General features: G+C 42.2%; 1 protein-coding gene across 1 annotated transcript in view; it reads right to left on the bottom strand.

Moving 5' to 3' along the window:
* Nucleotides 1-12,630, bottom strand: part of Trmt2b (tRNA methyltransferase 2 homolog B) — a 53,661-nt gene that overhangs the window by 10,620 nt on the left and 30,411 nt on the right. Inside the window, 9 exon segments of the mRNA XM_070039335.1 lie at nucleotides 63-162; nucleotides 357-475; nucleotides 1,427-1,463; nucleotides 1,466-1,530; nucleotides 1,675-1,705; nucleotides 1,708-1,880; nucleotides 2,207-2,276; nucleotides 2,279-2,300; nucleotides 4,492-4,638. Of these exon segments, the coding sequence (XP_069895436.1) occupies nucleotides 63-162; nucleotides 357-475; nucleotides 1,427-1,463; nucleotides 1,466-1,530; nucleotides 1,675-1,705; nucleotides 1,708-1,880; nucleotides 2,207-2,276; nucleotides 2,279-2,300; nucleotides 4,492-4,638 (764 nt within the window).

Here is a 12,630-nt window from a genome sequence, read left to right as displayed (position 1 = left end):
CCAAACATGGATTACTTTGAAAACGAAATCATAATAACAACAACAAAAAACTAAAGACTCACTCGATGATATTCCTTGTGGTCTCAGCATAAGGCTTGCAGGAAACAAAAACTAGTGTGTGGATAGCCTGGCAGTTCTGGATGGCTCAAACCACCTTGTAATCTAAAGGAACAAATACTATTATTAATACAGTTAAGCTATCATGGTCCCCATTATAAGATACTCCTAACTGACCCTCACCCAGGACTAGTTAAGAACATAGGAGAAGCTGGTTCATAGCTGGCACACTGGGCACTCCATAGAATGTTGTGGGAATGAGGAAGCAAAGTTCACCAGGGAACTCAATTACTCCTTACACAACCCAGCACAGGTTGAGTTCACCACAGCAATAATTGACTGCCCATCTTCCTTTGACTTTAATAGCCATGGTAAAATCTTCTCTGCTCTCCCAGTGTGAAATTCACAGTTGGTGATACTGTGGAAGAGAGGCCCACATGACACAGCCCAGTCTAGCAGAGGAATGATTCAGCTACACAGAAATCAACAGACACCAGGGCTCTGCCATCTTCCCTTTGGTTTTAGAAAATCTCTGAATAAACAGGAAAGAAATGCTTTTAGACCTACTTCACTTATCCCTTGGCACGTCTCAATATGCCTTTTAGCTTGAGAGACGTACTGGCATACGAGTCTTGAGTTTTCCTGAAGTGGTCTTCCTGCTGCATCAGAAGGTTTCATTCATGCCTAAAGAACTGTGCTGAGGTAGGGTAGAGATGACAAGTCATTTTCTATAGTACAATCTAGCATGGTTTTATCTGAAGAAAAGTTTCTAAGGCTGAAATTATATGTTTGAAACCTATTGTATTAGGCAGTGATACTTCATGAGCCTAATGTCAAGAAGGCTCTTCTGTCAGAAGTTTTACTTTTCCCTCTGTATCAACCAGGCTTGTTCCTTCCCTTGGGCTCTTCTTCTGAATAGAACAACAATAAAAGTTATTGGAAGTGGTACCCAGGAGGGTTGAAGCCAGAAACTCTATAATTAACCAGCAAAAATCCAGAAGTGGAGGTGTGGCTCAAGTAGTAGAGCACAAGCCTAAAGCAAAAAAGCTGAGCCAGAGGATGAAGCCTTGAGTTAAAGTTCCAATACTCTTCCCTCCCAAAAAGCAGTTACTAGAATTATTCCAGAAGGTCATCAATTCCAACTTTACCACTTTAGAACCTTACTGGTCATAGATATTATAGTCCCTCCTTCCCACACAATCTTTTTCATGGTGCAAAAACACTGTCATCTTCTTTGTTTGCTTGTTAGTTCATTGGTTATGGTGCTGAAGATGGAACCCAAAGTATTGTACATGGTAGGCAAGAACTCTACGATGAACCACATCTCTAGCCCCTCAACTGAATCTCTTAATTTCTGTCCAGACTGAGCTATGTACCATTGAAGGCTGCTGTCCACCTGGCATCTCAACCAACTCAATCCCAACAACCTGGGAGGCATGTTGAGCCAGAGAAAGGCCCATCACACCTGGAGAAAAGAGAGAGCAGGGTATTTTAGGGCTTTAAATAACATTATACCCATAACAATACCACCATCTCCTCCCTCCTACCCCTGCGAGCATCTCAGGTTCTAGCCAGATGACAGGTGAGAGCTAGGCAGCATGCAGAATCTTCCATAGGCAGCAAATATCAAGGAGGACAATATTAGAATCACTCCACTCAGCTCCCGAACAGTCCGATAAAGCACCTCGGCACCAGCAGTGTTAATCTGGAAAAAGGCATCTGGAAAAATGTGGACCTTCAAGCCTAGAAGGTCTTCAAAGATGTAGGGTTCCCCAAATAAGAGCTGGTAGGGGGACTGCTGATGACTGCAACGGGTCATGGTGCTAGAAAAGAAGAAAGCATCTTGGATTGGCAGACCATTTCATTACTAGTGTTGACTGGAAGGGGAGATCCCAGCATCTCAGTTAGGAGATACAACTTCCTTGCCATGGCTCTCAGAGCTCTGTACAAGTTGCCTTTTCAAGAGATGGAGGTACATGCACACTATTTCTTATACATTCTGGACTGGCTTCAAAGATACAGCTGATATAACAAGAGCCATGACTAGTTATCCCAGAGCCTCCATTGTCAGCAACCCTTCACCAGCAATCTACAAACCCAGGCTACAAGCCATAGGATCCTGCTTGCTCTCTGACTGCCTCAGGTTTACCTTTCCTGGAAATAAATGGAAGTTAAGTTGCAGACTGCTCCCGGGCCTTTGATGAAGAATTCCTTATAGTCTCCTCCTGAACAAAGAGCTCCTCCTGTCCAAACCACAAAATCAGGAGTCAAGCAGCGTTTCATATCTGACAATTTTTTTCTCCAAGCTCTACATTAACCAGCCCTGAAGTAGCCAGGCAAGAAGACATATTTCTTAAATTCTATTATAAGTAACACTTAACATAAAGTAACATTCTGTATAACAATAAAATAGGCCATTTTTCTCATCTCAGTAGAAGCACAGCTTGGCTTTTCAGCTTTTGACAAATCCTAGACAATAGATTTGGCACTTTTTCTACTTTGAAGCTCTAATAGTTCTCTAATGAAAGTGTGAGTTTTTCTTGTATACAAGGAGCTAAACTAAGCTCACGCCCCATCATGCTGAGGCAGTAACCTTTCAATTCCCTTCACTACAGAGAGCCCAACCACCTACCCAAATATCACCACACAAATCATGATCCTCAAAGAAATCAAACAGGATACACAGGAGAGAATTAGCATGTTAACTTCCTTTTTTCCAGCCAGTCCTAGAGCCTGAGATCAAAGCCTGGGCACTGTCCCTGAGTTTCTTCTGGCTCAAGGTTAGCACTCTACCACTTCAGCCACTGCTCCACTTCCAGCTTTTTTTGGTAGTTTAATGGAGATAAGAGTCTCATAGACTTTCCTTCTCAAGATGGCTGAACTTTAATCCTCAGATCTCAGTCCCGAGTAGCTAGGATTAAAGGTGTGAGCTATTAGCACCCAGCTAGTAATTCCCTTTTTTGAATTCAGAACTTAAAAAAAAAATCTTTACATCATCACAGAAAGCCTAAGCATTAGCTTGGCACACAAATACAAACAGTAAACCTGAACCTACAGAATTAGGTCCAAGCTTGATTGAAGTTTCAACTTCACTTTTTTGTAGTGATGGAATTTGAACTCAAGGACTTATGCATGCTTGCCAGGAAAGTACTCTACCACTTGAACCATGCCCCTTGTCCCCGCTTTGCTTTGCTACTAAATGGCTTTTTTTGGCCAATACAACTTAAACTCAGGGCCTCATGCTCATTCAGCTTGCTTGATAATGGCTGGAGCATTATGGCTTGAGCCTCATCTCCAGCCAGCTTTTGCTGGTTAAATGGAGATGGAGTCTGCCCACACTGGCTTCAAACCACAGTCCTCCAGGGAGTTATTAGCTTCCTGAGTAGTTAGTATTACATGTGTGAGCCACTGGCACCTAGCTTAAGTGGCTTTTAAATCTTGAATATGCCTATGTCTCCATTTATTTCTGAAAATTTAGAGTGACAGCCAAGTGCCAGTGGTTCTCGTTTGTAATCCTAGCTATTCAGGAGGCTGAGATCTGAGGTTAGGAGTTCAAAGCCAGCTGGGGAATGAAAGTCTATGAGACTCTTATCTCCAACTAACTACCAAAATTGAGCTGTGTCTGAAGTGTTAGAGCACTGGCCTTGAGCAAAGCTCAGGGACAGCACCCAGGTCCTGAGTTCAAACACCAAGACTGGCACACACACAAAAAAAAACTGAGAGTGACAATATTGTTTTATCCTGCCTGCTCAAGTTGGTTTGAAATGATCATCTAAGTATAGGGATGTTTTACTATTATAAATATTACAAATGTACAGCATAATTTGAAAACCTACTATGTTCACCACTATACAATCAATCAACACAGTGAAATATCTGGATTACAACATTCCAATATGCTAATCTCTATGGAATTGACATGTGGATTTAGTACCTATTACTACAGGCAAAGTTCTTATGAAAATACTTGGGAGCCAGGCACCAGTGTCTCACACCTGTAAGCCTCGCTATCCATAGGCTGAAATCTGAGTATCACAGTTTGAAGCCACCTCAGGTAGAAAAGCCTGCAAGACTCTAATTAACCAGTGAAATGTAGAACTAGAGGCAAGGGTAAAGGTGACAGAGTTCCAGCATGCAGCCAGAAAGCTGAGCAGGGATACAAAGTCCTGACTTCAAACCCCAGGACTGGGACAAAAATAAGAATAATTGGGAATCCTTATATGATAATTAGTTTGACAACCTAATCTGATTGTGCCAGAAATATAGCTAAACAGTATTCTTACTATCTTCTCCTTCTCCCACTTAAATGTTCTCCCCAACCTACACAAATATTATGTGGATGTATAGTTCCTGCCTTCCACCTGGAAGCTTCCAAAAACCAACTGCAGCATAGCACCGGTTGCTACAAAAGCTATACCATCCTATGAAGCTCACCTGACTTAATTCTTGGGGATGTAAAGTTATGATAGCCATAGTGTGTCCCTGACTATTGGTTCAAACTGTCAGCTCACGTCAGTATCCATCTTCATGAAATACAAGGCAGGGATCCATTGGAGACTGTTGAAGGAATATTTCATAGTACTAAGAAGAAAAAAAAACAATATTACACAGCAAAACTAACAAGTTCCCAGCTGATTTTTTCATACTAGATATTTGGGCTGTACTGTTATCTTTCAAAATTTATATACTGAAGCCTTCATCCCCAGTACCTGAGGATGTGACTGTATTTGGAGAAAAGGTCTTTTTTATTTTTTTTTTTTTATTTTTTTTTTTTTTTTTTCCAGTCGTGGGGCCTGAACTCTGGGCCTGGGCGCTGTCCCTCAGCTCTTCAGCTCAAGGCTAGCGCTCTACCACTTGAGCCACAGCACTACTTCCGGCTTTTTTCCTTTTGCTTATGTGGTGCTGAGGAATCGAACCCAGGGCCTCAGGCTTGCAAGGCAAGCGCTTCTACCACTGAGCCAACTTCCCAGCCCTGGAGAAAAGGTCTTTAAAGAGGTGATTACACAGCCAAGCATGGCAGCATATGCCTGTAATTCCAGCCCTAAAGAGATGGAGGATCACATGTTCTAGGCCAGTCTGGGCTACATACCAAGACCTTGTCTAATATAACCTAAATAAATATAACCTAAAATAAAGAGGAGATTCAGTTAAAATCAGGCCATTAATCAGGCCTTAGTCCAATCTGACTAGTGTCCTTATAAGAAAAGGAAATCTGGGCTGGGAAGGTGGCTCATTGGTAGAGCACTTGCCTTGCATGCCTGAGGCCCTGGGTTCCATTCCTCAGCACCACATAAGCAAAAAGTAAAAAGCTGGAAGTGGCGCTGTGGCTCAAGTGGTAGAGTGCTAGCCTTGAGCTGAAGAGCTGAGGGACAGCGCCCAGGCCCAGAGTTCAGCCCCACAATTGGACCCCAAAAAAAAGAATAAGAAAAAAAGAAAAGGAAATCTGAAACCCCAGATATTAAGAGGGTAGAGGCAAGAGGATCACCAGTTCAAGGCCAGCCTGGGCAAAGATAGCAAGACTCTGTCTTTACAAAAAAAAAAAAGGGGGGGGCTGGGAAGGTGGCTCAGTGGTAGAGCACTTGTCTTGCATGCATGAGGCCCTGGGTCCAAGTCCTCAGCATCACATAAGAAAAAAGAAAAAAGCTGGAAGTGGCACTATGGCTCAAGTGGTAGAGCGCTAGCCTTGAGCTGAAGAGCTGAGGGACAGCGCCCAGGCCCAGAGTTCAGGCCCCATGACCGGACCAAAAAAAAAAAAAAAAAGGCTGGAGCATACCTCAAAACTGGACACACAGAGTTTTCCAGGGATAAATATGCACAAAGAAAAGACCCTGTAGGGAACACAGCAAAAACATGGCCATCTGCCCCAGAAAGCCATGCCAACATTCTGGTCTTTGACATCTAGTCTTTAAACAGTGAGAAAATAAAGTCCTGTTATTAAATGAGCCACCCAGTCTGTAGTATTTGCTATAGCATCCCAGGAAGAATAGACAAAATATGTTCCCTGCCCTGTGCCCTTACAAAAGATACTATCCACTGTATTCTGACCTAGAAGCTCCATGAAGGCATAACAGTGTATCTCTAATCTGCAATATAATGATGTTCAGTATTTGTGAAACATGGTATGAACAAATATATGAAAAAGAAGTAGAACCTCAGTTTATTCTATACACAATGAGGAATACAATAAGCTTTCATTTCTGTGAAATCTTCCTGGCAGCAATTCCTGATGTCTTACTAAGCTGCTATGAGTCATTCTTAGTTATAACTTCCTGACATAAGCCTGTCATTTCTCTATCATATAACCAGGTGCCAACCACCCTATACCTTAGTCAGATCCTCCATTTCCTCCAGGGAAATAAACCTTCCTGCAAATGCAATCCCAATTTAGTTGTTATGATCTCAACAATCTTTAAACCCAGCAGAATTAGTGTAAGGGAGAGTCATAGAGGGGGTGGAGACTGATTGGTATAAATTACATACATGCAAAGAATGTCAACATGAAATCCCCCCTTGTATAGCTAATGTATGCTAATAAAAAAAATCAGTCTGGGAAGGTAGCGCTTGCCTTGCAATGAGGCCCTGGGTTCAATTCCTCAGCACCACATAAGCAGAAAAAGCCAGAAGTGGCACTGTGGCTCAAGTGGTAGAGCGCTAGCCTTGAGTTGAAGAGCTGAGGGACAGTGCCCAGGCCCAGTGTTCAGGCCCCATGACCAACAAAAATTAAAAAATCCCTAAAGCCAAATCTTTCAAACAAAAGCCAGTGCTTAGTATCTGGGTTTTCAGGTATATACTATCATGCCAAGCTCAGATTTCCTTTTCTTTTGTTTTTGCCAGTCCTGGGGCTTGAACTCAGGGCCTGGGCACTGTCCCTAAATTTCTTTTGCTCAAGATTAGCACTTCACCACTTGAGCTACACTGCCATTTCTGGCTTTTTCTGTTATGTGATACTGAGGAATCGAACCCAGTGTTTCATGCATGCTTGGCAAGCACTCTAATACTAAGCCATATTCCCAGCCTCTCCTTTTGTTTTCATAATGTGTATAATTTAAGTATTTAGTTTTTTTATTACTGTTTGGGGGGAAAGTAAAGGAAGGGATGACATCATCCAAAAAAAGAAGTGCATTTATTACCTGACTTATGAAATGGTAACCCCTCTGTACAATATCTTAACAATAAAATTGTATTAAACATAAAAATAATCAGTTAAGGCTGAACATGATCATTTTTGCTATGATTTTATATAAATGCAATCAAAGATAGGCTTAAATGTACTGAACATTTTCTTTCAAATTCTGAGGTTAGCGATTTAAAAGAAGCTTGGTTCAACTGTTATTTACTGGCTGGTTTTAGAAAGGAATATTTCTTACAAGCAAAATTCAAATGTCACAGAAGTCCTGAAAGGATGGTAACTGAAAAACTGAGCCTTACTTGGAAGAAAATTTGTAAGTAAACATGAAATACAGCTTCTTGCTGGACATCATTGGTTCACATCTATAATTCTAGCACCTAGGAGGCTGAAACTAGCCTGGGCAGAAATTCTATGAGACTCCAACTCCATTAACCATAAAATGCCAGATTAGAGGCATGGTTCAAGTGGTAGAGCACCAGCCATGGGCAAGCAATCCCAGCAAGAACAAAAGGTCTTGAGTTCAAACTCTGGTACTGACATAAAAATTTTTTTTAAAGAAATACACCATTTGCACAATATAACCTTGGTTTCTTCACTGTAAAATGGGAGGCAGACTCCCAACCTTATATGGAATGCCTAAGGGAGCATTCTGATTCAAATAAGAGAATATTGCAACTAAAAATTCTACAAAAATGAAAGAATAAGAAAAGGCACAATTTAAGTCCACTGTGCCATTAATCTTCCCTTCTCATTCTCCTCTACAATCATTTTCATATTATACATGTATATGTATTCACAGGAATACATATACATGCATTAACTCTTTCACTTTAAGACAAAAAGAAGACTTTCTCAAACACAGGGGCCCCTCCTAGTTTTTGCTGTATCTCTATTCCTCTTTGTGGCAAATATCACAAGAAATGTAAATGTTCCCTTTCTGACATTCTTTTCCTTTTATACATTTATTTAATCATTTTCCCACTACTCCACCAAAAGAGCTGATATTAAGGTCCCCAAATTACTCCTTGTCATGATCCAATGGCCAATTCTTAGTGTTCACCTTGCTACGCTGGGCACAACTGATGATTCATTCCTCTTCCACTTATATTCCTCACTAGGCTCCCAGAATTCCCCACTCTCCTGTTTCTTGTTGCCTCATGGGCTGTTTCTTCTCGGTAAAAGGGGTCTCTTTTCCCAGACTTCTTAACATTGGCGTGTCCCTGAGTTGGTCCCTGTATCTCTTCTTTTGTCTGTCTACTCTCAGCCCCTTGGTGATCTCTTCCCAGTATTTTTTTGGGGGAAGGGGTCATCATGGGGCTTGAGCTTGGGGCCTGGGCGCTATCCCTGAGCTCTTCAGCACAAGGTGAGCACTCCACCACAGTGCCACTTCTGGTTTACTGGTGGCTAATTGGAGATAGGAGTCTCACAGACTTTCCTGACCAGGGCATGGCTTTGAACCATGATTCTCTGATCTCAGCCTCCTGAGTAGCTAGGATTACAGGCGTGAGCCACTGGCGCCTGACCCAGTATTTTGATTTTAAATAAATAACATCTACATACTAACAATGCCTACTGTCTGGATTTCTCTCTTGAACATTCCTCTTCCCCATATTACAACAATCATATACCACATAATGATGTCTGGGCCAACCACTGTGATTACATAAGTTGTGATGAAGCTGAAAAATTCCTATACTTTAGTGATATCATAGCCATCAACATTATACTTTAATACCATAGTATCTTACTCTCATGTTTGTGGTGATGCTGGCATAAACAAATCAATTATGTTGCCAGTCATATAGAAGTACAGCACATATGCTAGGTGCCAATGGCTCATGCCTGTAATCCTAGCTACTCAGGAGGCTGAGGATCAAGTTTTGACACGTCTTAGCAGGAAAATCCAAGAGACTTCATCTCCATTTAACCACAAAATGCCAGACTGAAGACATGACTCAAACCAAGCACAAGGCTCTGAGTTCAAACTCCAGTACCAGCAAAGAAAAAAAAGTACAGCAATGACAATAAACAACCATTACTGACATATATTTACAAGCTATACTTTCTATTATTTTATTGTGTAGTTCTTTTGTTTATTAAAAAGCAAGTTAGCCTGACCCAGTAGTTCACACCTATAATCCTAGATACTTGGGAGGCAGAGATTGGGAGGACTGTTGGGAGGCCAGCCCCAATAAAAAAAAAAAAGCAAGAACCCATCCCAGGGGAAAAAAATCTTGGCATGCTAGAAATGTGCCTGTCATCCAGCTATGTCGGAGGCATAAAGTAGGAAGAAGGAAGTTCAGGCAAGAAAAGTTAAGACCCTATATGAAAAATAACTAAAGCAAAAGGGGTTGAAGGTATGGTAATACTTGTGGAGCAACTGCTTCGCAAATAGGAGGTCTAGAGTTGAAAATCTTGTACTGCCATTTTTAAATAAGAGAGTTTGTCAGGTGCCAGTGGCTCATGTCTAAAATCCTAGTTATGCAGGAGGCTAAGATCTGAAGACTGCAGTTTGAAACCAGCTTGAGTAGACAAATCTGAGAGACTCCTACCTCCAGTAAACTAGCCAAAAGTCAGAAGTGGAGGTATGGTTCAAGCAGTAGAGTACCAAGTTGGAGTGAAAAAACAAAGAAAGAGTGTGAAGCACTGACCATACTAGCACAAACACATATGTAAGTTTACTGTCAATGCATTGACTTACACAGGCATCAGCCTCATCTCCTGATTGCAGCATTATCCCTTCTGCTTCATTTAACCTTGTTGTTTATCCTGGCCTATGAACAGTAGACTGTGTCACATATCTCTACCACATAGTATAGGTGTTTAGTAGAATATGTCATGTAAATTTGAGTAAGTACACTGTGATGTTTTATCAACAATGAAATCACCTAGCAAGGCATTCTCCAAAGATAACCCTGTCATTAAGTGACCTATGACTGTATAATAAGCTAACTACTTCACATATTTACTCAGATGCCTAACATGTATCTCAAATGCAGTATGTCCAAAACAGAAGTTTAAACAATCTTCACCTACATCTCTGTGCCAGCCTTTCCCATCTCAGTGAGGAGTAATTCTATCATTCTACGTGCTCCACTCAAGCACTGGTAACCTGTGTCCTCCTGTTTCTCTTATGTCTCTTATGCAATCTGTTGAGACACCTGTTGTTCTACCTTCAAGATATTCCTCACTGCTACCACTGGTCTATATCATCACTCACCTGGATTACTGTAACTGCCTCCTAACTGCTCTGTCAGCTTCAACCTCCCTCCTTCAATATTCCATTTTCAACATTACAATCTGAGAAAGCCGATGTTGGTAGCTCAATGCCTATAATCCTGGCTATCCAGGAGTCTGAGACCTGAGGACTGCAGTTTGAAGCCAGCCCAAGCAGGAAAGTTTGTAAGACTCATCTCCAATTGGTTAATGGAGCTGTGGCTCAAAGTGGTAGAGCACTAGCCATGAGCACAAAAGCTCAAGGACAGTGCCCAGGCCCTGAATTCAAGCCCCACAACTGACAAATGAAAATTAAAACCTGAGTGATCTGACTAAAAACCTAATCCTATGAGAACCCTAACTAAAATCTGTAATGGTTCCCCATTTCACTCAAAATAAAAGTTCAAGTCCCAACAATAACCTGTGAGTCACTAAGATCTGCCCTTTATTAACACATGTCTCTTCTCAACATTCCCCTGAGCCTTCTTTCATTCCACCAGAAAGCCAGTTACAGTCCCATAGAGTTTTGCCAGGGCAGTTCTTTTTCCTACAATCTCATTAACCTTCTATATGGTTAACATACTCACTTCCTTTAATTCTTTTTTTCTTTTTACTTTTTTCCTTTTTTTCTGCCAGTCCTGGGGCTTGTACTCAGGGCCCAAGCATTGTCCTTTGTCGGGAGCCAAAAGTTGAGTTTCTCAACATAATAGTCTTGACTATCTCACTGGAACATCTTGAGGCTGAGTTTACAGAATCCGACCCTCATCTTGCCCGAAGTAAACATCCTGCAACTGCTAACGACCACCCTTTCTCCCTGACCTAAGCAAACATCCTGCACTGCTACAGCCAATGAAAAAGCTTCCTTAACGGCCAAGCATATAAATACCCCTGTGTGAAAAATAAAAATTTGCAGCTTGATCAGAATCCTTGTCTTGCTGTCATTCTTCATGTCTCTTGTCCCTTCATTCCTTCTCGCTTAGGTTCACTGCCCTCGTTGACATCCTGCGGGTGGGGACAGTCCTTCCAGTCACAGTCACTACCAGTTTTTTCTGAGTACTTTACTGGAGAGAGTTTCACAGAATTTCCCTCCTGGGCTTGCTTTGAGCTACAATCCTCTGATCTCAGCCTTCTGAGTAGCTAGGATTACAGGCATGAGCCACCTGCAGTCAGCTTCCTTTAATTTTTTACACCAGCATTTCTCACCCTTGGTACTGCCCACATTTGGAGGCCTGTAATTCTTTGGTATGAGCAGCTTCCCTATACTAATGCACTCTTAATTAAGAGTGAGTTAAATATTCTTTTTTGGGGGGGCGGGGGGGAGAGGGGTCCAGTCGTGGGGCCTGAACTCTGGGTCTGGGCACCGTCCCTCAACTCTTCAGCTCAAGGCTAGCACTCTACCACTTGAGCCACAGCACCACTTCCGGCTTTTTTCTTTTTGCTTATGTGGTGCTGAGAAATTGAACCCAGGGCCTCAGGCATGCAAGGTCAAGTGCTCTACCACTGAGCCACCTTCCCAGCACCGAGTTAAATATTCTTAAATATTATCAGCAACTTGATTAAAGCCTTCACAAGGAAAGACAATGCCCAAAACAACAAACAAAGCAAAACAAAACAAAAATAAACCCTATGCTAGGCACTGGTGGCTCACACCCATAAGTAATCTTAGTTACTCAGAAGGCTGAGATCTATGGATCTGTTCAAAGCCAGCCCAGGCAGAAAAGTCTGTAAGACTTTTATCTCCAAAAAACTAGTTTAAAAAAGCCAGAAGTACTGCTGAGGTTCGAGTAGTCTTGATCACGAAGAGGCTCAGGGAGAGTGCCCCAGGCCCTGTTTAAGCCCCACCACCAGAAAAAAATCCTTTAAAAATCCAGAAAATTCCAAGTACAAGGAAAAAGAACAAATAGATAAAGACATAGATACTGGTAATATATTACTAAAAGAAATTGGCTGGGCCTTCGTGCTATCCCGAGCGGGTGGCTCTTCACCTCGCGGGAGGCTCCTCAGGGAGGTCGGGTCACAGCCGAGGTGATCGAGCACCTGGAACGACTGGCGCTGGTGGACTTCCGCAGCCGCGAGGCCGTGGAGCAGCTGGAGAAAGCCATCGCCTTCGCTGACCGGCTTCGTGGGGACACCGACGGGGTGGAGCCCATGGAGTCGGTACTGGAGGACAGATGTCTATACTTGATATCAGACAATGTAGCAGAAGGCAACTGTGCTGAAGAACTACT

Source organism: Dipodomys merriami, unplaced genomic scaffold (assembly GCF_024711535.1).
Source record: "Dipodomys merriami isolate MVZ:Mamm:240054 unplaced genomic scaffold, mDipMer1.0.p SCAF_3, whole genome shotgun sequence".
NCBI lineage: Eukaryota > Metazoa > Chordata > Mammalia > Rodentia > Heteromyidae > Dipodomys > Dipodomys merriami.
This window is presented reverse-complemented; position numbering and strand designations above follow the sequence as displayed.